This window comes from Haliotis cracherodii, unplaced genomic scaffold, assembly GCF_022045235.1.
Source record: "Haliotis cracherodii isolate W230 unplaced genomic scaffold, xgHalCrac1.p SCAF_10, whole genome shotgun sequence".
Lineage (NCBI taxonomy): Eukaryota > Metazoa > Mollusca > Gastropoda > Lepetellida > Haliotidae > Haliotis > Haliotis cracherodii.
In genome coordinates, this window is record NW_027266265.1 from 45,093,407 (window position 1) to 45,120,293 (window position 26,887).

The 26,887-nt window shown below is 41.9% G+C and overlaps 1 protein-coding gene across 9 annotated transcripts in view; it reads right to left on the minus strand.

The window, feature by feature from the left end:
* Positions 1-26,887, minus strand: part of LOC139454421 (FH1/FH2 domain-containing protein 3-like) — a 135,743-nt gene that overhangs the window by 71,211 nt on the left and 37,645 nt on the right. For 7 of the 9 annotated variants that reach the window (XR_011652456.1, XM_071236114.1, XM_071236120.1 and 4 more), the window contains exons 3-4: positions 3,483-4,186; positions 663-2,958 (exon numbers count right to left, since the gene is read on the minus strand). Coding sequence is in view for 8 of the 9 variants with exons in the window: in XM_071236114.1 (XP_071092215.1) it covers positions 663-2,958; positions 3,483-4,186 (3,000 nt within the window). In the remaining variant the exon portion in view is untranslated. Of the gene's footprint in view, positions 1-662; positions 2,959-3,482; positions 4,187-14,202; positions 14,394-26,424; positions 26,581-26,887 lie in introns of those variants that run through there. The other 2 variants (XM_071236117.1, XM_071236119.1) reach the window with 2 other exon arrangements.

A 26,887-nucleotide genomic window follows, 5' to 3' on the forward strand; every position in this document is an offset into this window, starting at 1 on the left:
TTGTCAGCAGATCAGTGACCCAAGATGAAATGTCACCAAATGTCTGTATCAGAGAGGCCGGCGGGGTAGTCAGTTAGTCAGTTAGTCACAGACGCTGGTGGGGCATTCACTCACTCACTCACTCACTCACTCATACCTACATCTCCCAAGAAAGTATCACGGGTCAACGACTTACTCGTGTTAAAATTGACAAAGGGTTTCGTTAACTTTGATATTGGCTTTAGATTGTAATAACTATGCCCAAGTTGACGTCCAAAACATGGAATCTGGCATGTCAGATCCCCTTGTTAGAGCTCGTTCTTTTCGGCCCGTAATAATCTCACACATTGCTGGTCCGTTGTGCTGCGGAGTACAGAGTCACTCACCTTTGTTGTAATCATTGTGGGTTTCCATGAACTTCTTCATAAGAATGCAAATGTTTAGTTGCATATCTAAGTACAGTGAACTCGGCTAATCTCAAAGTCGTTGGGACTGATGACAGACGTTTGAAAAGGAGTGATTATTTGAGTAAATACGTACTGTTCGGGCGTTCATTGAGGAACTCTTTTAAAAAAAACCGACTTAGAGATAACACGAGCCTACTGTTGTGAGTTTTGAGAGATTATAAAAGCATGAATTGCGCGATGGAAGATTTATGGAACAGGAAACAACGATGTGCCTACCTTCTTAACGTCAACTCCGAGGTGTTCCAACATGTCTGAGGCGGAGTTGTATCCTTTGAAGTTTCTGTCATCTTCGTCAGATGCTCCCGGAATCTTGATGATGCGGGGTGCCGGTGGCTTCTCACAGAGACTCAGGAAGTCTGCTATGGCAACCAGGCCCTTCTTCTGAGTCAAGATCTGCGCCATTTGCTTAGCTGTTGCTGAAGGAGGACCACGGGTTTTAGGGGGTGCTGCCTGTTGGGGAGACCGTTCAGCCTGAATGCGTTCATCTTCGATGTCGATGAGCTTGTCATCATGAGACTTTGACGCCCGCATCTTGGATCCAGAGGATCGACCATCTTGCTGAGCTTCAAAGGAGTAGCTGTTTGGCCTACGCTTCGTGAACGGATCATCCTCGTATCCTGTTGGCGAGAGTGGAGAAGGTTGCAGAGGGTGGTGTGATGTTCTTGGTACTGGAGAATCCATGATGTCCGCCTGTCGTCGCCTCTCGTCGTCGTCCAGGAGACTATCAATGTCTTGTACCGCGCTGATGTAGCCAGATCGGGCCCCCTTGTAAGGTTTCTTCTGACCATCCGGAGAAGACTTCGATTTGCCCATTTCCGACTCAGGGCTGTGTGGAACAATGTCAGGGAGAGTTCCCTGACTCGTCATAGAGGCGATCGAATGTTGAGACACAGAATTTGACATTCGCTGCAAATTGGGGTCATCAAAGCCCGAACCACTGCTCATCTTGGACAGGCTTTCATTAGACACGGCAAGATGGTTTGGTCTCATTCTGTCATAAGGAGACAAGTACTGCTCCACCGATTGTTGTCGAGCAAGTTGAGCGTGTCTACCTCTGTCCTCCAACATATCCTCGCGTGAGCTCTGTCTGCTTGATCTGTTAGACTTGGAGGACCGGCCGAAGATTCCTCTGTTCGGAGATTCCTCTCTGTTGAATCCAAACTGAGATCCCGCACTATCACTTGCGTGGCCGTGTGCATGACTGCCGTCAGTCTCCCACTTCTCCCTTCTAGACTTTCGTCTGTCGTCAAGGATGCTCTCCCTTGAACTGTCTCTCTTCAGTCTGTTTTCAGTAGTTTCTGAAGAACTACCAGATCTCCTCTGCAATCCGTAGTTGTCATTGCGGATATGGCCTCGTCTGTCTTCTCCTTCAAATACTTCATTGTCGCGATACTTATCAGGCTTCTGCAGATTCGACTTGTTTAGATTCGACTTTCTGAAGTCCTTGTTAGGCATGTGTCCTTGGTATTCATCATCGTCAAGGATACTGTCGTTAGATCCTCCCCTGGAGAGGTTCTTCCTTTGTCTTCGTTTCTGACGAGATGGAGAACCATCTCTCGAGTAGGGAACCTCAGAATCGTCAATCATGGCTCTCATCGAGTCCTGGTGGCCATATTGTCTGTCGTTCCTGTTGAAATTACTCTCAGCGCCCACCCCAGGGTGTCTTCGCATATCATTAGGAGCACCATCAGGTTCTGTGTAGTATGCACTCGATGGCGAAGGCAGATTCTGCTTCCACTGATGAACCTTCTCAATACTTTCCCTTAGGGACAGATTCTCTGGAGTTAGAGGAGGTTGATCGCAGTCAAGAAGTTCCTTGCTTGAATGCCTCTTCCTCCTTGGTTTGTCATCCAGTATGTCCTCTCTCGAGGACGACCTACTAGGAGGCTTGTGTCGGGAATGACGATCATCAGCAGCACTGTTATAATCTGTATTTGGAGTGCTTGTTCGTGGTTCACGTCTCCTGCCCTTTCTGCTGCTTCTGTCATCTTCATCTTCCACCCCGATAGATTCAGCATCAGGTTCTTCCCTCCTGGATGTTCGTGGAACCTCTCCATAAACAGCTTGACGCCAAGATTTCTCAGATGGTGGATCTTGAACCTCATCCCTATAATAGGACTTCTTTGGAGTCGGATCATACGTTGATTTTTTGGGGGCGTAACTTGTCCCTGGAAGAAACTTATCGCGATATTTATAGAAGGTTTCTCCTGGACCCAATCCTGATCCCCCACCTCCCCCGCCGCTGCCAACGCTACTTCTGTATCCTCCTCCTCCACCTCCTCCTCCACCTAATCCGCGGGACCTCTTGGTGTTCTGCTGGTCCATATTTGTCTGTGTTGCACAGTCGACTGTGTTGGGGTGGTCCGTCTTGCTCTGTCTGCCTCTTCGAGTCTCCCTCACGGGACATTTGATCCTCTTGGTTCGAGAAGGAGCATCCTTTTTGGGCTCCTTGGCTTCCTTTTTATGTGTTTCCCCTTCTGGCATCGGCGAAGTACCTCTGCATATCATGTATCTGCAACAATTACAATACAGGTCCCCATATCATTTGAATGATTTAAATGTTCTCGAAAAAACGGTTCCTATATAAGAATCACATCTTAATGAACAAATATTTATTCACATTTTCAAATTGGTTCACATTAATGTGAAATTGTCTTATTTAATCAACGACACTGATTTTTTTGTTTAACGCCGCACTCAGCAATATTCCAGCTATATGACGGCGGTCTGTTAATAATTGAGTCTGGACCAGACATTCCAGTGATTGATATGAGCATCGATCCACGTAATTGGGATCCCGTTAGCCGCCTCTTACGACAAGCATAGTCGCCTTTTACGGCAAGCATGGGTTGCTGAAGACCTATTCTACCCCTGATCCTCACGGGTCCATGGATTTTGTAAAGTTGACAGATGCGCGAGGCTACAGATGATTAAAAATAGTAGCCCCAACCTCATACAACACACATATTCTTACCACCAACCATTTACATTTGTAAAAGCTTCATCAAAGCCCTGCATTTCAATGAGTTGATTTACCTGACTGACTGGTTGGCCTTCTCAGCCTCGGGAGCACTGTCATCCGAATCTGACACTGAGGACTCTCTGGGCCGCCTCTTGGGCACATACGCCGACTGTTTGAAGGGTTTGCTGGCCTGCTTGCTTGTCGGTTTGGTGTCTGCGGAAGGACGACTTGGAGTGTCGTTGCCTCGAGAAGACTGTCGCTCATACCGCCGTGTCACAGGCGACGCGTCCGACCCACTCTTGTACGAATACGTAGAGTAGGGAGAAGCACTGCTGCTATAGTCATACCTGGACGACTTTGTACTGACGGGAGACGTCTCCCGGCTACCGGCGCCGTAACTCTTACTAGAGCGTGTTGAGGCTCTGTCCCAGGACCCGTAGGAACGAGGGTTGCTGCCGCCATAGTCCGACAAATAGCCACTTCTAGTGGAGTGACGATCAAGTGAGGGGTACCGATCCCTGCTGCTCGTGCTGCGATCTACGGACGGGTAACGGTCACCACCATATGAATATTTGGGTTCCATGTTCGAAAACTTGTTTACTTTGTCCGTCACAGATACTGGCGAGCTGTATTTGGGAGGTTCATAGCTGTAGCTTCTGTTTGGGGGTTGGTAGGCATTTCCTCCTCTGTAACCGGAAGTTCCTCCGTACCCAGTGTTGCCGTATGATTGAGGCGTGTAGCTCCGACCGCTACCTTTACTTGTGCCCATATCATACAGCTGCAACAGAAACAAGAACACTGAGGATAGGCGAAGAAATAGGACTTCAAATTTATGTTTCCTTTACTTATACTACTCAACCTTTGATAGGGTTAATCAGATATGTCATTCTATGTACATATATACACTTGACATATGAAAATAGTTTTTGTGTATCATGGGAAAATAAAACTATCCCTGTCCAATGTGGAGTAGTACAATCTATGGCTACAAATAAAAGATATCTAACAAATTACGAAAAGAAATATACTTTAAGCAGTACCAAAAAGCCGTCCATGAAAGAGAACATACATTGAAAGCAATTGTGCGTGAGTTACGTTTAACGCTGCCTTGAACAGTATATCAGTTATACCAGGGCGTGTCAGCCTAATGTGGGAGGAAAGCCGCTTTAATTTGTTTACCACTTCGGTAAAACTCACGAGCACGTGTATGGTGCTGGCAAACCTAGAAACATGATCGGGTCGAATCGGGATTCGAACCAACTTGTTCAAAGAAAAATAAAGATGTATTGAAATAGATGCGACAGTGTGTAAAATCGGATCGGAATGTTGTGAACTAATTTAAAGGCACCATTGCTGGGATCAACTTCTGTTTTAGCGCATGGACCAGTGGTTTCCGGAGTCTGATTGACTCTGTCTGTATTGCCTACATTTGCTCATCAAGATATCTCAATAAAATGTAGGTTAGCATGTCAAGTACTTGCAAGGACAAAGAGGATGGCTCCGAAATAAACTTTGTTATTTCTGCCAACAGGTTCACCTCAAGCATGTGTGCCAGTAAATTCAAGTGTCTTTGCCAATCAAAACAGCCTCCGCTCATGTACTGGTGGCAGCGACATGCACACCATCAGCTGCATCTGATTGTACACAGTAGACACCTCAAGGACCATCCGATGCAAATGTCCAAGGAAGATCCAGATCAGGTTTAGCCTTCTCAATGTGATGAATTGCTGGGTACATTGGGCTTAATGAACACTACTTATAATATATGGGTCGGTGACATGGCCTTGTGGTTAAGGCACTCATTCGTCCCACAGAAGACCCGCGTTCGATTCCCAACATGGTTATAAAGCCCCGTGTAACAGACGTGAGTGAGTGAGTGAGTGAGTTGGGTTTAACGCCGCTTTTAACAGTATTCCAGTTATATCGCGGCGTGTCAGCTTAATGTGGGAGGAAAGCCCGAAGTGATGCAGGTATCAGACGTTTATCTCTGGTGAAACCCACGAGCACGGGTATGGTGCTGACAAACCTAGAAACATAATCGGGGCGAACCGGGATTCGAACCCACAATCATAGGTTTCTGGCGTGCCCAAGGGACGCAACTCTGCACAGCGAATCGCGGCGCCTTAGACGACTGGGCCACCCGTGCCCCCTGTAACAGACGTGATGTTGCTGGAATATTGCTAAAAGCGGTGTAATACCACACCAATCTCACTTAGACAATAATGTTGTTAATATGTTAAATCCTAGTGAAGATATAATCAGGCAGACAGGTGCACATTTTCTATATTTTTTAAGGTAAATATTTATTGAACTAATTGAAAAAATGGCTATTTATACAGTCATATATTCCCTATCCACTGGAATGGATTAGTTGTGTTTTACGCCGCTTTGAACAGTACTTCACGCACAGTATGGTGCTGACAAACAAAGGATCATGACCATCGCATCCTGGTACGATTGAGGGAAATAACTCTGATCAACGAGGTGGCCCTACATTTTTCAGTATTAATGATAGATTAAACTGATGTGGCAGTGCTGTAGTTGAAATACGCAAATCTAAGGTTCACCTAACGATGTCACAAATAAAAATTAATTATTCTTTCTGTCTTACTCCATCATCGGCCTAAACGTCTATTTGTAACCTGTGTCATTTAAAACGTAGCCCAAACCATGATACGACGAATCTCACATCATGTATTTACCACAAAACGTCTTGAAACGTCTTGAAATAACCATCCATAAATAAACTCTAATAGATACAAGGTTTCCAGCTAATGTCTTTTAGGGGGGCACGGGTGGCCCAGTCGTCTAAGGTGCCGCAATTCGCTGTGCAAAGATGCGTCCTTTAGGCATGCCAGAAACCTATGATTGTGGGTTCGAATCCCGGTTCGCCCCGATTATGTTTCTAGGTTTGTCAGCACCATACCCGTGCTCGTGGGTTTCACCGAAGTGGTAAACGTCTAAGACCTGCATCACTTCGGGCTTTCCTCCCACATTAAGCTGACACGCCGTGGAATATTGTTAAAAGCGGCGTTAAACACAACTGACTCACTCACTTATGTCTTTGAGACACTACTTTTAAACTGAAAGTAATTCACCCCATGACCCTATTGAGAACGCTCGTGTAGAGAAGTCCATTCAAAAGAACCTCAGCCGTAAACCTTTTACTGGATCTCACATAAACGTGTAAGCGTGGAAATTCGTTTAATCTCCAATTTCCAAGAGAATAGATTATCTAGACAGGCAGTATCGCCTACATAGCAGATTTGCCTGATATTGCGGCAGTGGAAGATATACATCATTTTTAGAAGAAGTGTCAAAATGATTTAAGATTATTTTCACCTTTTCAAGTTTGGGTCTTGAAGCAACTTTACGTGTCTCCGAAAAAACGTTTCATATTGGTGTACCAGATTGTTTTAATTCGGTATATCTCTACCCCGATGAATCTGATAGTGAATTATCACTCTGATATGCCTGGCACTAAACCAGCCCTTCACATCAACCTGTTTATTTCGGGGATACATTCGTTATCATGAAAAACTTCGTGGAAGCCCAATCGCCCCCTCCCTTGTATACCAACAGCTACATACCTACACACGTTAATTCCTACACCAACTTTGCGTATAATTGATCAAGAAACATATTTTGTTAGCTTCATTTATTGTTTATGAGAAGAAAGATGATGTATGTTTTTAATCAACTTTCAAGAGAGGACTGTTTACAACGCCCTTGGTACTGTGAGATGAAATGGCCGTGTTTATTTCAATAATAGGATGTTTTTATGGGCAAGTTTATATCGGAACCGTCGCTACGACAGTTTCTGTCAAAGAGAAAGACAGACCGTCTTACTTTATGGCACTGTTGTTCAAACAACCACCCACGCCAGATGGTGTTTGGTTAGAGGATACCTGAGAGTACAGTCAAAAGTAGTCGTGTGGTAAACAGTCTTACAGTGTCGGTCATATTTATCACGGTATGCCAGTTTGATGAAGTAGCACCCCCTCTGTCAGTCAACAAGGTACTCTTTGCCAAAGACTGATCTGGAGTGCACGCCTGTGCTCTGTCTTTAACGACGGGCGTCTGTCGGAATGGTTGAAAATGCCGTGATGATAACAAATTATGACAGATGCACTTCTTGAGTAAGATTTGCTAAACATAAAGTACTTACTTGGTAATCGTTTTATGTTAATGAATTTAAATAAAAACACTTAATAAAATGATTTTAGTCCATACACAGAGAGTGATAGAAAGAAAAAGCACGCAATAGAATGAATGAATGAAAGAACGCGAGAGAGAGAGAGAGAGAGAGAGAGAGAGAGAGAGAGAGAGAGAGAGAGGGAGAGAGAGAGAGATGGAGGGGAGGAAAAGGAACAGCGGATGTTGTCTTCGAGAGGATTCCTAGTAGGTTCCAGAGAAAGCGAGCGCATTATATTTAATTGTGGTGCCAAACATACACAAACCTTGTTCAAAAACAGTTTATTTCTGCAAATGTTTTCTTTCTCCACAGTAGTGAATATTTGTCCTTGAAACTATGCAGAGGGTGAAAAAGTATTGTTTTAGTTTCCACCGGAAATTCAAATTGAGTGTTTATAGTTTCCCCCTGTGCGAAGTTCACTGAAATAGGTTTAATGAGTTACTTATTATGTGAGGAATTATTTATATTCTAGCTGAGCCAAAGGCAATTTTATGATTTCGCGAAACATTAAAAGCAAAATAAGAAATACAGATACAGGCGTAAACAATAAATGGCGAATTTTGAAGGTGGTCCAAAATCGCGGCGGTGTTGTGACCGTAGGGTGCCGCTGGCACGTCATTATTGCGATGATAACGCCGTGGAAATGTCAAAGTTCTATGATTAACGCACTACTTCGTATTGCGCATGGAAGTCATTTCCTTGATCTTTCAGAGTGTGTGCAAAGGCTGGATTCTGCACTCCAGATTTATGACATTCCGCCACTGAAAATAGGCCGCAGCATTGGACGAGAGCCAAGCATCAGTCTCGGCAGCACAGATGGTGAGAGGAGAAAACCCCTTAAAAACTTGATCTTACTTTCTACAAAACGTTCAGGAGATTATATCATAAAGGAATTATATCAAGGTACAAAGTAAATTGCCCGTGTGATTTTTAGAGGCTAGTGTTCCACTAAATTGCATTAAATTCCACGAAGGTAATAAATAGGATCTAATCATTCCGAACGGAATCCGGAAGTTAGCTGGATGAAAATAGACGTGACATGATAAAGGCTAGGTGAAGATAGTGAACAAGGTGTACTTACATAAGCGACATGAATAACATGGTGCAATGCCATTCACTCTACCCGTAAAGAACACCCCAAACCCCTAAAATAATTGTTTTTGTCCTTTTCCTGATTTTCAATTGCGTTCCACAGGGACATTCAGAAGATGTCTTAAACCAGGACAGCCTAAAGCACATTTTGTATGCACAAAAGCCTGATATTTGTATTTTTACGTAGACTATTTGATGTATGAACGCATATATTCTGGAAACCCTTACCCACAACTGAACGTGCAATCGAGAAGTATTGCGTAAAACGCCTTGGTACATGTCACGACTATTTTACAGTTCAGTTGCCATAGTAACATAATAATGGCGTGGTCATACCAACCGATGCCAACTCAAAATAATGCAAGAACCGTCTGGATTTGTTTATAGCATGTCTGTAGAGTCAAATAAATTACATATTCAGCGTCAAGAAACATAGTAAATATACAACAAATTGGCACAAAAACAACAAACACCATGTGGGGTAATGTGTCGGTCATGTATGTAATTCGTGTAAAGATTGTACGATAATGAAATCGGTAGGGCATTGGCAGTGATAAAAAAGACGACACAAAGTCAGGTTCGGCTGCTATCATGATAAGCCATGGTCATAAAAGCGACTATAAAACTCTTTCCATAATCATAAGTAATCCCCAGTGTACGATTCCGACAACATCGTGAGCAGGTGTTTATGAATCACCATCAAACAGTGATAGTATCAAGTGTTCGCAAAACGGACTGCGCATCCTGCCCAACAGTGGCACCGCTCACAAACACATGCAAAGGCAAGTCAAGTGCCCCCTAGCAGTCACAGCCAGTACTGTGTTTCGTGACTGCATGGCACCGGTAATTTTAATGGAAGTTAGTACATCATAAACGTGTAAAGAGCGACAGCTTATACCGTCTTGTAATATTGTGTATTTCTGTCATTAACAGAACAGCGACATCGTCCTTTGTCACACATGCCCTAAAGAATGTCACCATGTGAAGTGGATTGTGCAAACGTGTCATCAGCAGAACATTGATATCATCAAGCAAGTGGCATTGGGGGCATGCATGCCGTAGAGATTGTCACCAAGTATCGAGGCATTGTATACACTTGGCATCAACAGAATAGTGATGTCAGCACCATGGTGAGCTATCATCAGCACCTTGTCATCGCACGTCAAACACGTTCAATCATGGAATCTGATATATTCTGTCGTAAACCCGACCACGACTACATTTCACCGGAAGTATGACCAACTTACACACACATATATTCTTGTGAAACATAGCAACTGCGCACCAGCTGTATCTTTGGAATTAACGACCTACGCACGACGGGCAGATTTCCCCTATCAGTGACGGCTTCATTCAGTATCAAACCCAAAACCAAGACGAAGTGCATCCTCGACTTCTTGATAAGCATGTCTTAAACAACCATACTTGTCATCTTATTTGGTGAATGCGAACTGATGCTTCGAAGATCATCCCATTTGAGATCACATTTAAACTTTAAGAATTCATCCCGCTACAGTAAACTACGTTCATAACGAACACGCTTATAACGAACTGATGGATGTAACGAACATGGTGTTTTGTCCTGGACAGTTGCTGTATACTTTAGTCGAAATGCTTATAACGAACTACGGTTATAACAAACTAAAATTAATGGTACCGTTGAGTTCGCTATGACCGTCATTTACTATATTTCAGAACAAGCAAATAAGAATACCGAATGTCTTTGAATCACGATTGCCTTGCAATTCTCTAAACGTAATCAGATAATACAAATAGACAAAAGCTGTAAATCATTCTGTCACCATTCAGGGTATATCAAGAGAATTACCCTCACAGTGCAAAACTAGAAGCATTTGTCCGCCCCCTGTTGAGAGGGGTATCAGACAAGCAGGTGCCCCTAGCCTCCCCCTCTTGACAACACAATGAAGGTAGACAGATGGCACACGCTTCCACTGATAAACTAATGCTCATTACTTGTGTATAGAACCAGGCAGATTTGACTCGTCAGGGAAGCTAATTTCCTCTGCCAAAGAAAGTGTTTTTCGAGCCTTCTTAAGACGCTTCAAGACGAAAGAAGAGTAGCTAAAAAGATTGTGGAGATTTTCAAACGTTGACTGGACTAATTTGAGATCACAGATGGAGGGGTATTTTATTTCTTATTTAGAGAAACGGAAGAGGAAATAAACAGGAGAAAAGATAGGTGGGTTTTTGTTCGTGACATTTGGAACTCTCGTCAGAAGGGTATTAATTAAGAATAGGAGCTGTTAAGTCACTTCCCCCGTGACTGACTCGTAACGAACGCACCGCATTTTATAGCAGATGCATAGAGTTTGTTTCATTCGTATTGTCAACCTTTTCCCACACAATCTGGCAACTTAAACTCGAGTTTTATGATCCTTTAAGTTATATCGTTTACAGATCTTGTCGGTATGTTTAGTATTTACTGATGAAATACTATATACTGTAAATATAAAATCGATATTTCACTCAATGTGAAATGACAATTTATGCCGAAACTACGATAGGTTGCCTCGATAACACGATACTTTTAGAGTAAGATGACGAAGAGCAGTGAGAAATTACATAAACAAATATAACATTTGTCATTTCTTGTCAGATAAAATGTACATCTCATTTGTGACCTGAAAGGTGATATTTGTACTCGTGGCAGCGCCACTCAAATAGCAACTTAAAGTCGTTTATTTATCCTATACCGTGGTCTATAATGTGACGATCGAATTACGAATTCAGGGTTAGAATTGGTCGTCATGTCTGTGAGAGGCGACTAGTGGAATCGGGTTGTCAGGCTCGCGGACGCGGTTGATGCATGTCATCGTATCCTAATTGCGTAGATTAGATTGCGATGCTCATGATGTCAATCACTGGATTGTCTGGTCCATACTCTATTATTTACAGACCGCTGTCATATAGCTGGGATATTGCAGAGTGCGGCGTAAAACAACAAACTAACAAACGTAGTGAGCGGGTAGGTGTTTCATCACTCGAGATCGTCACGATATGGCTGAAATATTGCCGATGTGACGTTAAACTTAAACTCACTCACTCATTACTCAAGAACTCGTCTGAACGTAGTCAAGAATATGAAAGCCACACATCGTCTATCTCAAGTCTGTTCTGCAACTAGGCACAGATATCCTAAAGGTATCTTCAAAACACTTTAAACTAAAAAAGTTATTATTTTTTTGCGATCGTGTTAATATTTCCTTCCCCTGTTATGACATTAGATTGCGCCACTAAAAGTACAAGGCTGGACGTCTCTAGTAACCTTCCACCTGTTAAATCGTGTAGCTTTGGTAATCGTATGGTACAATAACACGTAAGTCACAAGCAGTCACCTTTCTGTGAATATATACATGTTAGTTCCCATATAAAATTACTTGTATGACAAGCATGAGTGAGTGAGTTCGGGTTAACGCCGCTTTTAACAGTATATATCACCGCGTGTCAGCTTAATGTGGGAGAAAAGCCCGAAGTGATGCAGGTCTCAGACGTTTACCATTCGGATAAACCCACGAGCACGGGCATGGTGCTGACAAACCTAAACATAATCGGGGGAACAGGGATTCGAACCCCAATCATAGGTTTCTGGCGTGCCCAAGGGACGCAACTCTGCACAGCGAATTGCGGCGCCTTGGACGACTGGGCCACCCGTGCACCCTGACAAGCATGAAGTATCGACATATGAGGACAAGGTTACGCTTACATTTTCGTGTACGAGTTTCAAAGAACGACTCTTTCACTGGAGGCTGTAAGTGAGCAATGCTCATGTGTATACGATTCTCTATTTCTCTTCTTCATTTAATGTATTAATTGTAGTGAGTGAGTGAGTGAGTTGGGTTTAATGCCGCTCTTAACAGTATTCAAGTTATATCACGGCGTGTCAGCTTAATATGGGAGGAAAGTCCGAAGTGATGCAGGTTTCAGACGTTTACCACTTCGGTGAAACCCACGAGCACGGGTATGGTGCTGACAAACCTAGAAACATAATCTGGGCTAACCGGTATTCGAACCCACAATCATAGGTTTCTGACGTGGTGTTAATTGTAAATGATCATACATGTAAATATATGGGAGAGGGCGTTCTAAGTTGTGATAAGTTGTTCAATCCTTTTCATGAGAATATAATTTTCGAACTAAAAGAAGGAGCATATGGCGAGTTACTATAGAGCCTGTCCCATACAGTGGAGTCTCGGTAACTCGAAACCCCTGTCCTCGGCATATTGTTAACGACGGTGTACAGTTTGTGGTTCAGGGTCCCGCTATACAAAGCGACCGTAGCGCTGCGACCATCGTAACTCCCACTGTATGACGTAAACTTACGACAATCGGAGCTATAAGATCGTTTCGTGAACCAGTACCCAGCTGGTCCTCATTTCACAAAGATATGGTAAAGGCACGACAGTCACAGCACAGATAATCTAACACAGTCAAACACGACACCCTACGTGCTTCGATCGCCTTGTGATACGGTCCTTTTTTCTCGAAATACTGATTATTCGATATATTTTAATTAGTCCCAAATGACGTAGAATTAATGTTTATTGTAACCATTGAGAGAAATTAGAATATTTTACTAAAACAATAATTATCGTAAACCTACACAGATATACAGTACTTCTCAAACCCAGTTTTGAACTGAGGTATACGCTTATTTAGATCACATGCCATTTGGACTCTAATAGAGACACGGAACTAGTTATGAGACGAAATTAGGGGGAAGAATAAACGAGCTAATACTTCAGAGGAGCTGATGGCACCCAGTGGTTCCATATTCGGTGAAAGAACTTTACTCCAAACTCACGTGTCAGATCATAGAAATATAACTTTTATTTGCCAACATCTGGTGTCGTAATTGATTTCCAGTGATCCATTCAAAATATTTTTGTCACTATATTGTCTTTTACGTGCAATGGAATCTGTTTCAGTAGATAACCGAACCTGGTTATTATCTGGCGTTGACGTCTTATATGAATTATATCACATCGGGAATGAATAATCATGTAGGTACACACACTACAACGTACAACCTCTCTCAGTAAACCTTCCGTGTGCCGCCGTATCTTCCCCGACCTCATTGCCCGAGGTCAGAAACAAGGGAAGAGTTTCTTCAACCTTGTACCGACTATCTTACAAAACAAACCTACGCTCGTGTCTACAAATCGTTAACTTCGACCCGAGGCCGTAAGTCTGAGTAAAATATACCGTACTGGTAAAAATCCAAAGAAAAACCGTTCTTCCACTCGCCATGCCCGATGCTCTACCTACAACGATTTTTTGTCTGGTGTATACTGTCTATAAACAACGAGTACTTGGTGTGTATCAAACCTCGGAGATATCGGGTTACAACAGAATGCATGCCGTTCTCCCATCTAAGTCATATAACTATATATCGGCCCTGTAGAAATGACAGCCATATCCTAAACATGCAGCATCCCAGAAACAAAAAGGAATCGTTACATGAACGCCTCAAAGCAGGAAAACCTTACCTGTGTGTACACATACTTCCACACACGGCACCGGTAGAACGAAATCTAGTTGTAATCAAGATGTGCGAGCTGAAGATGCGGAGGAGATACCAACCTCGCTTTCGATTAGGGGATTCCGAAAAAGCCTCGGTGACTCAGTCTGGTCGAATCAGTGATAAACAGCACGATAGAACGCAACGGACAAAGGTTTCCCCTTCGCAGTATTACCCTTTGCATCTTAGCTTTGAAGAACGTCTTTCCAGTACTTGTCTGCACCTCGAAGTCTAGCACGGAACCGGTAATAAATGGCTCCCTAGAAACAACATCTTTCCCCCACCAGCAAAGAAACAACTCAGCATCTGCCAAGCCAAACAAACTTAAACATGAAGAAAGGAATGACGAAGGACAGATTGCGTTCATTAACTCGCGAATGCATGATGGGGTTAAGGGCAAGAGATATGTCCATTACATTAATCAAAAACATTACAAAAACATCCTTACTGTCCACATAAATAGAAATATCAGATTATTTACAAGCACTCGTTACACTATGGCCACTAACTAGCTACATAAGCAAAAGTGGATGTGCAAACATTGGAACCAAAATATATCGTTAAGGGGAGCTTAACCATATGTTTGACAATCAAGGTCTATAAATCAAGCCCATTTTAACTTGCGTGATACCAAGGGGGTGGGTCTCATATTTCATATGAAAAAGATTTTCAAAAATCTGTATTTCATCCTAACGACACAACTCCATATATAGGTCAGTATACAGATGCTGCATGATTGCCATGAACTAACAACTTTGACTACCGTGATAAAGGACGATGGCTGGGATGTATCCGATAGAGAAGGACAAAAACCATCTGTTTGACAACCACGCACAGCAAAACCAGCCGGTATTACCTCAACACAGCATTTAAGGGATGTTTTCTAATATTTGATATGAAAAAGATTCGTTTACTATCTGTCTTCATAAAACCGGCACCGATAATGCACTATTTTTTGTATGTAGACTTTGTCAGAGTTGCCAGTAGCCATGGTTTACGCAAATGAAGGTGTTGGGAGGATATTTCAAATAGAGAGGACAGGAAACACCTGCTTGACAATGACGTCCAACAAATCAGGCGTAGTTTACCTCGTCTGATAGGAATAGGACGCTTTCTTATAAAATAGATAACAGAATCAGCGTAGACGTGTTCGGTGCACGTTTAACTGCAGGAAACGTGATTATGGCTCCGGCAACCCTTACCACGTGCACATAAAGAACACTGTAAGAGTTTGTTGCATAAACAGTCCGATTAGATCAACCAGTTTTACAATGATTGTTTAGAGATGCATTGCCGTGTGAATTGTGCGATTAATGAATGACGTTACCATTTAGAAAAGAAAAATGATATAAATGTCTTCAAAAATTTAAACTTCATCACACCACAGAAAAAGCAGTGTGATAAAGTAGAACGCCATCTCAAGATAGTCAACAAGGGTCATTATACTACGAAGGCTACAAGACTACAAGCTGAGATGAGTAACGACCGACTCGTTTGGATTTGGAGACATACCAAAACGAGGTTGAAGTTGCCAAGAAACTGGTGGAAGCTGTTAGCACCGTGTACCTGCCTCGTTACTACAGCAACACAACTCATGAACTCCAATTGAGTTTGATCACTCATATTCTCACTAAACGTCGTCGTGAATGAGTTGGAGTTGCTCCTCCTTTAAGAAAGACTTTGATCGCGGCCTGTACCTGTTTCCAGTCTCTGGACATCTGATTCCTGTCATGTGTTAAACTGAGACGGTGTAAAAAAATAACCAACAACTGCTAGAATGATGGGCACCAGTGAAACTAGAGAAGGTAGACACATAATTCATTTTGAATTATTTGAATCACACTAGCATGCAATTTCAAAGGTCGCGAGCTTGGTTTCTCTGTGGAAGAAGCTAAGCCTCACGCTTTCTTATACGTCCTGAAAATATTCGATACATCTAAATAAGACATTGATCTCATTTTAATAAATGTCTGAGGTGACATTTTAGAACAAGAAATTTGAATGTTCTTCTGCATCATGTGAAGCAAAGAAACAGAATAAGTTATTGAAAGGAAAGTCTGACTATGCTTGTCGTAAGAGGCGACTTAAGTGGTTGATGCATGTCATCGTATCCCAATTGCATGGATCCACGCTCATGATGTCAATCACTGGATTGTCTGGTCCAGACTCGATATTTGCAGGCCGCCGTCATATAGCTGGAATATTGCTGAGTGCGGCGTGAAAGAAGAAGAAAGGGTGTCGAGTAACTATTGCCATGGAACAGTTACATGGCATGTCGTTAGAGAACCGATTTATGAACAGAGACATATCTGTTTCATTCGAAAACTGATATGACAAGTGACCCGTGAAGATTCCGGGGTAGAATAGGTCTTCAGCAACCCATGCTTGCCGTACAAGGCGACTATGCTTGACGTAAGAGGCGACTAACAGGATCGGGTGGTCAGGCCAATTGCGTGGATCGATGCTCATGATATTAATCACTGGATTGTCTGGTCCAGACTCAATTATTTACAGGCCGCCGTCATATAGCTGGAATATTGCTGAGTGCAGCGTTAAACAACAAACCAACCAACCAAATGATACATTAAGTGATACGTTGACTATTTTATATGGAAATAATAGTAAGGATTACTTTCTTTCGGGTGTATATATTTCCACATCTGCAGCCCATATTCTAGATAATGACAAGTTCCTCTCGCTGATATTGTGGAAGCGGTATAAAACCAAGAGCCAAATTGGGGATATTTAAAAAAGGATAAATTGTTATAGAAAATATTGGAAAAAAACAAATATGGTTTTAAAGAATTATTTTGTAATGAACATGCTAGATATCCTGAAAAGAACTGTTCAGCCCCTTCAAAGAAATTTGTATGTCTTGCAACAGTGCCGGGAAAGCAGTAGTCTCTTGCAAACGCCCCAGCCCAGATATCCCAATCTACTGATCAAAAGTGCGATAATTACGTTGGAACTAATATGCTTACCGAGCATAGCTCACAGAACTTAATTCCTTTCAACATATACAACCATGATAAAATATCAAATGTCATTTATTTATTTATTCTTACCATGTGCGTGGATGTATAGTGCCCGAGAGACAAGATGCTTTACCGACGAAGTAATCCTTCACGGATGTTATGTGTTCCATATAGAAGTGAAGTTATGTGATGAAATACAAAATGTTTGTCAGAAACATTCTTTGCTTAAAACTTCTAAAGTATTACACAATGTGAGCTTAAGTTGCAGTACGTACTTTTTCTTGGTAAACTACAGTCATATGGTATTTTGTTAACTGTGAGGCTGATATTCCTAAACAAACCAAAGGTTTTGTTTGTTTGTTGTTTAACGCCGCACATAGCAATATTCCGGCTATATGACGGCGATCTGTAATTAATCGAGTCTGGTACAGACAATCTAGTGATTGACATCATGAGTATCGATCAACGAAATTGTGATATGATTACATACATCAATCAACTCAGTGAGCCTGACCACCCGCTCCCGTTAGTCTCCTCTTGCGACAAGCATGTGAAACATGCTGAAGACCAATTCTAACCCGGATCTTCACGGGGTGTAACCCAAAAGTGAAAACTTAGACACAAATGTTCTACTACCAATTCTAGATGAAAATATTCAAGAACAAAATTCGCACTGTGTAAAACAAGGCTAAGGATACATTATATGTAGGTATGAATAAGAAATAATATTATGTGGGGCGGTTAGGTAGCAGAGTGGTTAATGTGTTCGCCCGTAATGCCGAAGTCCCAGATTCTATTCCCCACGTGGGTAAACTGTGTGATGGTCCATTTCTTGTCTTCCCATCGGAAGGTGCTGGAATATTGCTTGAAATTGCGTAGCTCCATACTCACTCACTCAGTATATTACGCTCTAGAAACTTGAACACATTTGAAAAGTTAACAGGTTGATAAATTAAAGTAAGGTGCAGATTATGTTGTCTTTACTATGCATGATCAGGCCTATGGAAGTAGTTCACTGTCGACATGAGTCAGTCGATCACGATGGACGAGTTCTGTGATAATGGATATTCAGTCCACATGGTCCACATGGTCTTACGTACCATGACATTTGCCGCGTTATTTCTAGAAAAGGAATCAGCAAGTGGGTGGTGGTGGTGGTGCCTCTCGACGTGGCCAACAGAAGGAAACACTGCGCTCATCCGAGGCAGATGCTCGGTAGATATGTGATATCCAACTGTATCAAGGTAGACATCGAGTCGAACTTGCGGCGTGGCAACGGGTTGTGCATATACATCTGGACAACCATGTTGTAGCCATTGACGATTAACAATCTGAAATTCTTATCTTATTTTGAGCCCAAATTCAGTTCGGTTTGTCCAAACGCCCCAATAAACAAGACTATGAAGCTTGTACACGGAAATTATAGTTAAGAGATGTTTATGGATAGCCATTTCTCTGTTTAATGAGACCACGAAGGCGACTATATCGCCAGATGTTAACCAGACAACTAGAAACTCCTTGCTGTTTAGTTTTGATGATTTTGTAAGGATTTTTAGAGGACTAGGAAGAAGGGGGTAGTGTTAAACACAGCTTTCAACAGTATTTCAGTTACATCAGGTCGTGTCACCTCCATGTGGTAGGAAAGCACGAACTCGCAAACTAAGACACTTTATCAGGGCTAATTATGGATTCGAACCAACGATCATAGGTTTCTGGCACCCCAAAGGGACACAACTCTGCAAAGACAATTCCGGCCCTGAATATTGTCAAACCATAATAGTGGATTACATGATTACAAGATTAACAAACCCTGTTAAACTGTAAGTCCAGTAATAACATACTTGTAAGTGCTACCTGTATTTCTATTGACCCGTGAAGATCCGGGGGGTAGAATAGGTCTTCAGCACCCCATGCTTGCCGTACAAGGCGACTAAACTGTAAGACCAGTAATTACATTCTTTCCTGTATTTCTGTTGACCCGTGAAGATCCGGGGTAGACTAGGTCTTCAGCAACCCATGCTTGGCGTAAGAGGCGACTAACGGGATCGGGTGGTCAGGCTTGCTGACTTGGTTGATGAATGTCACCGTATCCCAGCTGCGTGGATCGATGTTCATAATGTCAATCACTGGATTGTCTGGTCCAGGCTCGATTTATTTACAGACCGCCGTCATATAGCTGGAATATTGCTATGTGCGGCGTTAAACAAGAAACAAAAAAATAGTGTCATGGCACCAAACCGAATGCAGCTTGGATTGTGACCAGGTGTTTCACGTGCAACATACTATAAATACACTGACATGTCATATTATCTTCACCAGCTGCAACATTGGTGTGTTTGGTTAGATCGACATAAGATGACGCTTTTCGGTTAACCAGTGCACTTATCACGAGGGTTGTATATATTTTCAACCATAAGTCAAAAGGATGATCCATGAAGTAGTACAAATACAATTATTTGTGTTCACCATGTTATTAAGTAGTTGCATGGGGTAATAAGTACACAATAGTTCAACAGACTTGAGAATGGCTAATTGGTCACGTCAGCTAAGAACTTCGTATGATGGAACACTTTGACCGTGACCTTAGAATTCTCTTCAAGTTGAAATTAATTATATCTGTCAAGTTACACATTAATAAAATACCAAATGATTTAAGATTGCTTTTAAAAAGATATAACCAACGAAAAGGCGTTCCCCGGGAATATATACACCTAAAACATCTTCCTATCTACGAAGCCATTAATGTTCCACGAAAACCACAAACATGATCAATTTAAGAGCCGAAGTAGAGCTTTCTGTCTGTACACAGAGAACCGTGATTGATGTCGCTGGTGCGTAACCTTCGCTAATGAGTACTCCAGAGATGAAGAGGGTAGATCCGCTTGTCCTACCTGCACTTTTCAACCCTTGGTGCCTGTGTAGAATAGCATTATATCTCGGGCTGCATGACCGAGAGCCACGTTCTTCCCTAAATATCATATGACCATGAAGAATAGCATTCTCTTTATAAATCCCGTAATTTGTCAAAACTATAGTGATATAGTACAGTATTTCAGTTATGTCACGGCATGTCAGCTTGATCAAACGTCAAATATGGCGGTACCTGATAGCATTTACACTGGTCGAAAGGCATAAAATAATATCTCGTGTTGTCTTACACGAAATAGCTCCACTTGAAATATCTGATCGTATAGCATTATTTATCATAAACAGTCTGGCAAAAGAAAGTATTCACTTGCCAACTGGATGAGAAAAACAATTTACAAACGTTACTAGACTGAAAGCAGTCGCCGAAACATTGGAACGTTAACGATACACAACTATAATACTTGTATCAAATACATTACCATCGAAAAAACATTTCTTGTTTGTTTCATTTTCAGGTACCATATAACATGGGTGTATACTTTCTTTTGCCCGGCGGTTAATATTATTTCTGAAGGTTGGCCTATGTGGACGTTCAAGCAATCATGGATAATTTATTTTCCTGTACTTTGTCCTTCGAAAAATTTATTTCGTCAGACTCCGTTACTTGGTACCCCCACGACAAGGGACAAAGTTGATACTGTGAACCACTAGTTTGTCTAGCCCCGACTCTATTGTTTCCAGGCGCTGTCATATAGCTCGACCACTCACTCTCTCATAATGAAACATACAGTGACCGCTGTTGACTGCGGCGTTAAGCAACACTCACTTACTCATAATGTGACATACAGGGAAATTAGCTTGACCATTTTTGACTGCGGCTTTAAAGAACACTCCCTCACTCATAATGAAACATACAGTGAATAAGCTTGACCACTGTTGACTGCATCGTTGCATAACACTCACTCACTCATAATATGACATACAGTAAATACCGAAAGTGTGTTAAGAAAGTGACCACTACAATCACCGGTATTTCCGATAATCTCTACTAACTTGAATATCACCAAACAGCGTTATTTGCCATCGTTGGTTTAAGCTGGCTGCCTTAATGACGAGTTGACTTTTTTCGTTTCCCGTTTCGTAATTTCGTTTACACACTAAAGTGTTCAAACTTTTTGTTTGAAATAAATCTAAAGCTCGAGTTACATGTTTTCCTAAGACAATAATTTATACATTTCACATTTAGATGAGGAAACGGTCTTCGTCGGTTTCCCGCCATTGAACACAACGAGCTCAGAACATGTGTCGATGTAGTTTGTTCCAGGTATTTCTCCCCACAGTCTATCATTACTATACTGTAAACTCATCCCACATCCCCGAGACTGGATACTGAATCATAACAGTGTCTGAATGAGGGTGGCAACACTCCACATCCACAGCACAGTGAGTGAGTGAGCTGGGAATAACACCGCTTTCACAGTATACCAGTTATATCACGGGGTGTGTCACCTTAATGTGGGAGGAAAGCCCGAAATTATGCAGGTCTCACATGTTTACCACTTTGAAGAAACCCACGAGCACGAGTATGGTGCTGACAAACCTAGAAACAGAATCGGGGTGAACTGGGATTCGAACCCATAATGATAGGTTTTAGGTTTCTGGCGTGTCCAAGGGACGCAACTCTGCACAGCCAATCGCGGCACCTTTGATGACTTGGTCACTTGTGTCCCTGCAGGACAGTGAACGCTTCAAAACACATTGCAACGTGAATTAAGGATAAGCAACAGAATATGTGCTTCATAAAAAAGCGAACGCTTCCGAACGCATTCTCATCAAATACACTCTTCATTCCGTTGTTAAACCCGTGAAGATCCGGATTAGATTGTCAGCAACCCATCCTCGCCGTAGGAGGCGACTGACAGAATCGGGTGGTTATTCTCGCTGACTTGGTTGATGCATGGCATCGTATCCCAATTGTGTTGATCAATGAACATGATGTCAATCATTGGATTGTCTGGCCCAGACGCGAATATTTACAGACCGCCTTCATATAGCTGGAAAATAGCTGCTAGTGGCGTTTAACATCAACCCAAAAATTCCTGTGTTAAGCAATACGTGATTCTTTCATACACCATTCAACAGTATGTTAGCTACTGCGTTTGTAGTGTTGAATAAACTGATTTCATCACTGCTGAAGTGGCCAATGTAATGTGTACGTCATTGTTCAGATAGATATGTGGTAATTAGTCATATACATTGTATATGGGAAAAGGTAAATAGAATATCGCGAAGTTTATATTTATCGTGAATGACGTCTTTTCAAAAAGTTGAATCTTTGCCAAAGTTAAAACTTGAGGCGATATACAAGAAATTAAGGTCAGTTTCTTTAGGGAGTAACTTCCGACAACTCTCATCTACTACACGAGGTAGAACTATTTTATCTTATCTATCAAAGATCTCATTACCCATAATTTTCAATTTTCCTTTACTCCTCCGCCCCCACAAGTATCTGCTGCTTTAGGAAAGGACTGGGAGGAACTGGTTTGGTTTGGGGGAGCGAGATGGGGAGGGGGGTGCCGAAGGGCAACAGCTGTATATAACGCTCTTGTCGCGTGCCAGTAACACGCTTGGCTGTTTGGAAACTGTAACCCCACATAAACACGGGCAGAAGAAGGCGGGAGTACCGTTTACCATCTCAAGACTTTCTCTTACTATCGAAATTCGAGCCTTTTCTTTCACCGTTTTATCTGTTGCCATGGCGATGTGTATGCGTACCTGGATGTTTTCAAAACAAGGAACTGTCAAGAACCTACTGTCTAACTGTACTCTTCTTTTATCACCCACTGATATATCTTTCGCCGCACAATCATATCTCCAATAATAACTGAACAAAATAGATTTGTTACACATACAAAAATAAAAACTGCAACTAAATACCTATATATTTCCATGGAAACAGGCTTTTTGGTGGTATAATCTACATCTGGGGAAGCATCTGTCTGTCGTGAAGTACATAGCCGTACTAACAGCAATAGACATTGGTATGTACATGTAGCATTGCATTACAGTTGAAGAAGACTTTCTAAAAATATAACCCAAATGAGATCCCGAGACAAAAAACATGCATTCGCCAGAAGTTTGTGAGGACGGACTTACGCTTTACTGAGAATTATTCAAGTGGCCAGCGAAACACTTGGGAATATCGTCCCTATGCTCACACTATCAACCACTGGTTTAAAATTACCACGCTAATTTTCATCTAGCACTTTGTCTCTTATAAGTATGTTATTGTTGTTATATAAAGAAAATTCAAGTAATTCAAAGTTTTCATGACGCAATCCAACGAGGTCGGAGGATTCAAAGCACGAGAGTCTGAAGCATGTATGCATCTATACGGTCACCTCTTCACGAGAGCATGAAACACTTATGCATCTATGAGGTCACCTCTTCACGGGAGGCCGAAACATATATGCGGTCACCTCTTCACATGAGCATGAAGCACATATGCAAATATGAGGTCACCTCTTCACGGGAGGCCGAAAGATATGTGCGGTCACCTCTTCACATGAGCATGAAGCACATATGCATCTATACGGTCACCTCTTCGCGAGAGCATGAAGCACATATGCATCTATGAGGTCACCTCTTCACGGGAGGCCGAAACATATATGCGGTCACCTCTTCACATGAGCATGAAGCACATATGCATATATGCGGTCACCTCTTCACATGAGCATGAAGCACATATGCATATATGCGGTCACCTCTTCACATGAGCATGAAGCACATATGCATCTATACGGTCACCTCTTCACATGAGCATGAAGCACATATGCATATATGCGGTCACCTCTTCACGGGAGGCCGAAAGATATGTGCGGTCACCTCTTCACATTAGCATGAAGCACATATGCAAAAATGAGGTCACCTCTTCGCGGGATGCCGAAAGATATATGCGGTTACTTCTTCACAGCAGCATGAAGCACATATTCATCTATACGGTCACCTCTTCACGACAGGCAGAAGAGTATATGCGGTCACCTCTTCACGAGGGTCAGAAGAGTATATGCGGTCACCCCATTTCGAGGGGCGGAAACATATATGGATCTATGCGGTCACTTCTTCACGAGAGGCTAAAGCGTATATGAATCCATGGGGTCACCTCTTCACGAGAGGCTGAAACAAATATGCATCTATGCAGTCACTTCTTCACGAGAGGCTGAAGCAAATATGCATCTATGAGGTCACTTTTTCACGAAAGGCTGGAGCAAATATGCATCTATGCGGTCACTTCTTCACGAGGGGCTGAAGCAAATATGCATCTATGCGGTCACTTCTTCACGAGGGGCTGAAGCAAATATGCATCTATGCGGTCACTTCTTCACGAGGGGCTGAAGCAAATATGCATCTATACGGTCACTTCTTCACGAGAGGCTGAAGTATGTATGCATCCATGCGGTCACCTCTTTACAATTACGTGTGCAATGCGTGTACCCTTCCATCTTAATTAAATCCAAACAAACACACATTGCAATTGTATAATACTTATTTCTACTCATTACTCCGTTAGATATCTACTTCTTCCCCCTTCCCCAATTCCTCAACTCGTTTCACCCAATAACGCTGTTTATCAAGTCGGGGTTCTCCCTGTTTTCTATTACCGCTCGCCTATCCCCCTCGCCCTACACGTGCAGTCACGTGGTAATATGTGGGCAGATAGGTTATGCGTGTAAGCAGGAAGCGCGGGTTTGTTTGGCTTCCATCAGTGCACTACGGGCGTATTATTTCAGCCCCAGGAACATGCATGCTCTTCCCCTATCTCAAGAAACACCAACATACGCCCATTATAAGATATACCCACTAACTCATGGCGACAAATATGCAAATATAAAACAGAATAATCAGTCTCGATTATCCGCTGAAACAGAGGAAAAACGTGATGATAATTGTATCAGTCATGACATCAGGTGTTCGCGAATGGGATAAACTTTTCCTGCTCTGCAGCTTTATAATATACAACGTCAACGCTATAGTATACCTAGTCTTGATTTTCCAACGAAACAGATTCTACTGTGCGCAAAAAGCAAATTGTGGTGAAAATTATATGAATGGATAACTGATAATCAGTGATGAAACAAGGTGTTCGCGAAAAGGGTAAGCATGTCCTGCGCTGCTGCTTTATGATATAAAACGCCAATGCCAGAGAATAACCAGTCTCGATTTTTCGAAACAGATTCAGTTTGGTTCAACATGCATAATAGCGGTGACAAGTATGTGAATGGATCACTTAAAGTCAATGATGAAACCATTAATTCGCGTAAAGAACGTTCACGTAACAATGCTATACTGAATATATTCAGGGCCCGATCATTTGATCTTAAAAACAATGTGGTTTCGGGGTTTCCCCCAAACTGAAAGTGTTCATATGACAAGCGGTTTCTTGTTGATCCCCTTTCAGACAAGACGTGTATGTCTTGATGGAATGACTGAACACTGTTGTCTCTTACAATACCTCCAACAATACAGTATCGGGTATGTCGATTTGTATAGTAGGTATATCAGGCGTCACGTTTCACATATCGGTTATATAAATATATATATAACACATCGTGCATATGAATTACATACCAGCATATTAACATATTTAATGTAACATTTTATATGTCGGGTATATTAAACTACATATCGGGAATATAAAACTACATATCGAACATATCAATTTACATATCAAGTATATCATTAATATACCGGGTATATAAAACAAAATATCACATTACATGTAGGATATATCAAATTGCTTATCGGTTATATCAAATTACATACGGGCATATCCCATTTAATAGCGGGTATGTCAATTTATATATAACATCTCACAAATTTGAATTACATAATGTTATAACTTGTACATGTCGACATTTGACACATTAAGTGTAACAATCTATATTTGCGGTATATCAAACTATATATAGGGAATATAAAACTACATAGCGAATATATCAATTACCATATATATCCATTAACATAACGGATATATGAAACAGAATATCGGGATTGTCAAATTCGATATCGGTAATATCAAACCACAGACTAGGTATATCAACTTACATAAGGGCAAATCACATAAGATAGTGAGTATATCACACAACAGATCGGATATGTCAAATTACATACCGGCTATATCAAACCACATACGGGTATATCGCCGACATGTAGGGTATGTTAAATCACATATCGGTTATATCAAATTACATCCGGGAATATCCCATTACATATCGGGTATATCAAACTACATGTCGGCTGTGTCATTTTCCAAATACATATCTGTGTATGAATGCGTGTCGCCCTACCTTGGCTGCCTGCATGGTGGCAGGACTTGCACAGAAGCTCCTTCACGTCTTCCCTCCACTGACTTACAAGTGTTTAATGGCTACCATCTGAAGCGGGCATTAAGATGAGCAACAGGATGACACAACTACAGTTCCAGATCTTCGTGTACAGATTGACGAACCCATCGGTGATGCTGCTGCTGCTAGCACATGTATTTCTCTGCCTATGACTCACACGCATAGGTGCAAAAAATATGTTAATTACAACTCAGGCAGGTAACCTGACACCGCTTCCTTCCCATTGCAGGTCCATCTACCTGGATTTGATTACTTCCTCCCCACTGATGGGTTTAACGGACGTATTATATTCAATTTCAAAACATTCGCTAAAAGGTTTCACCCCTAAATTTCCAAACAATATCAGAATACCTTACAATGGGATTCTACAATACATGAAGTTTAAATGAAGCTATGCCTTACGTGA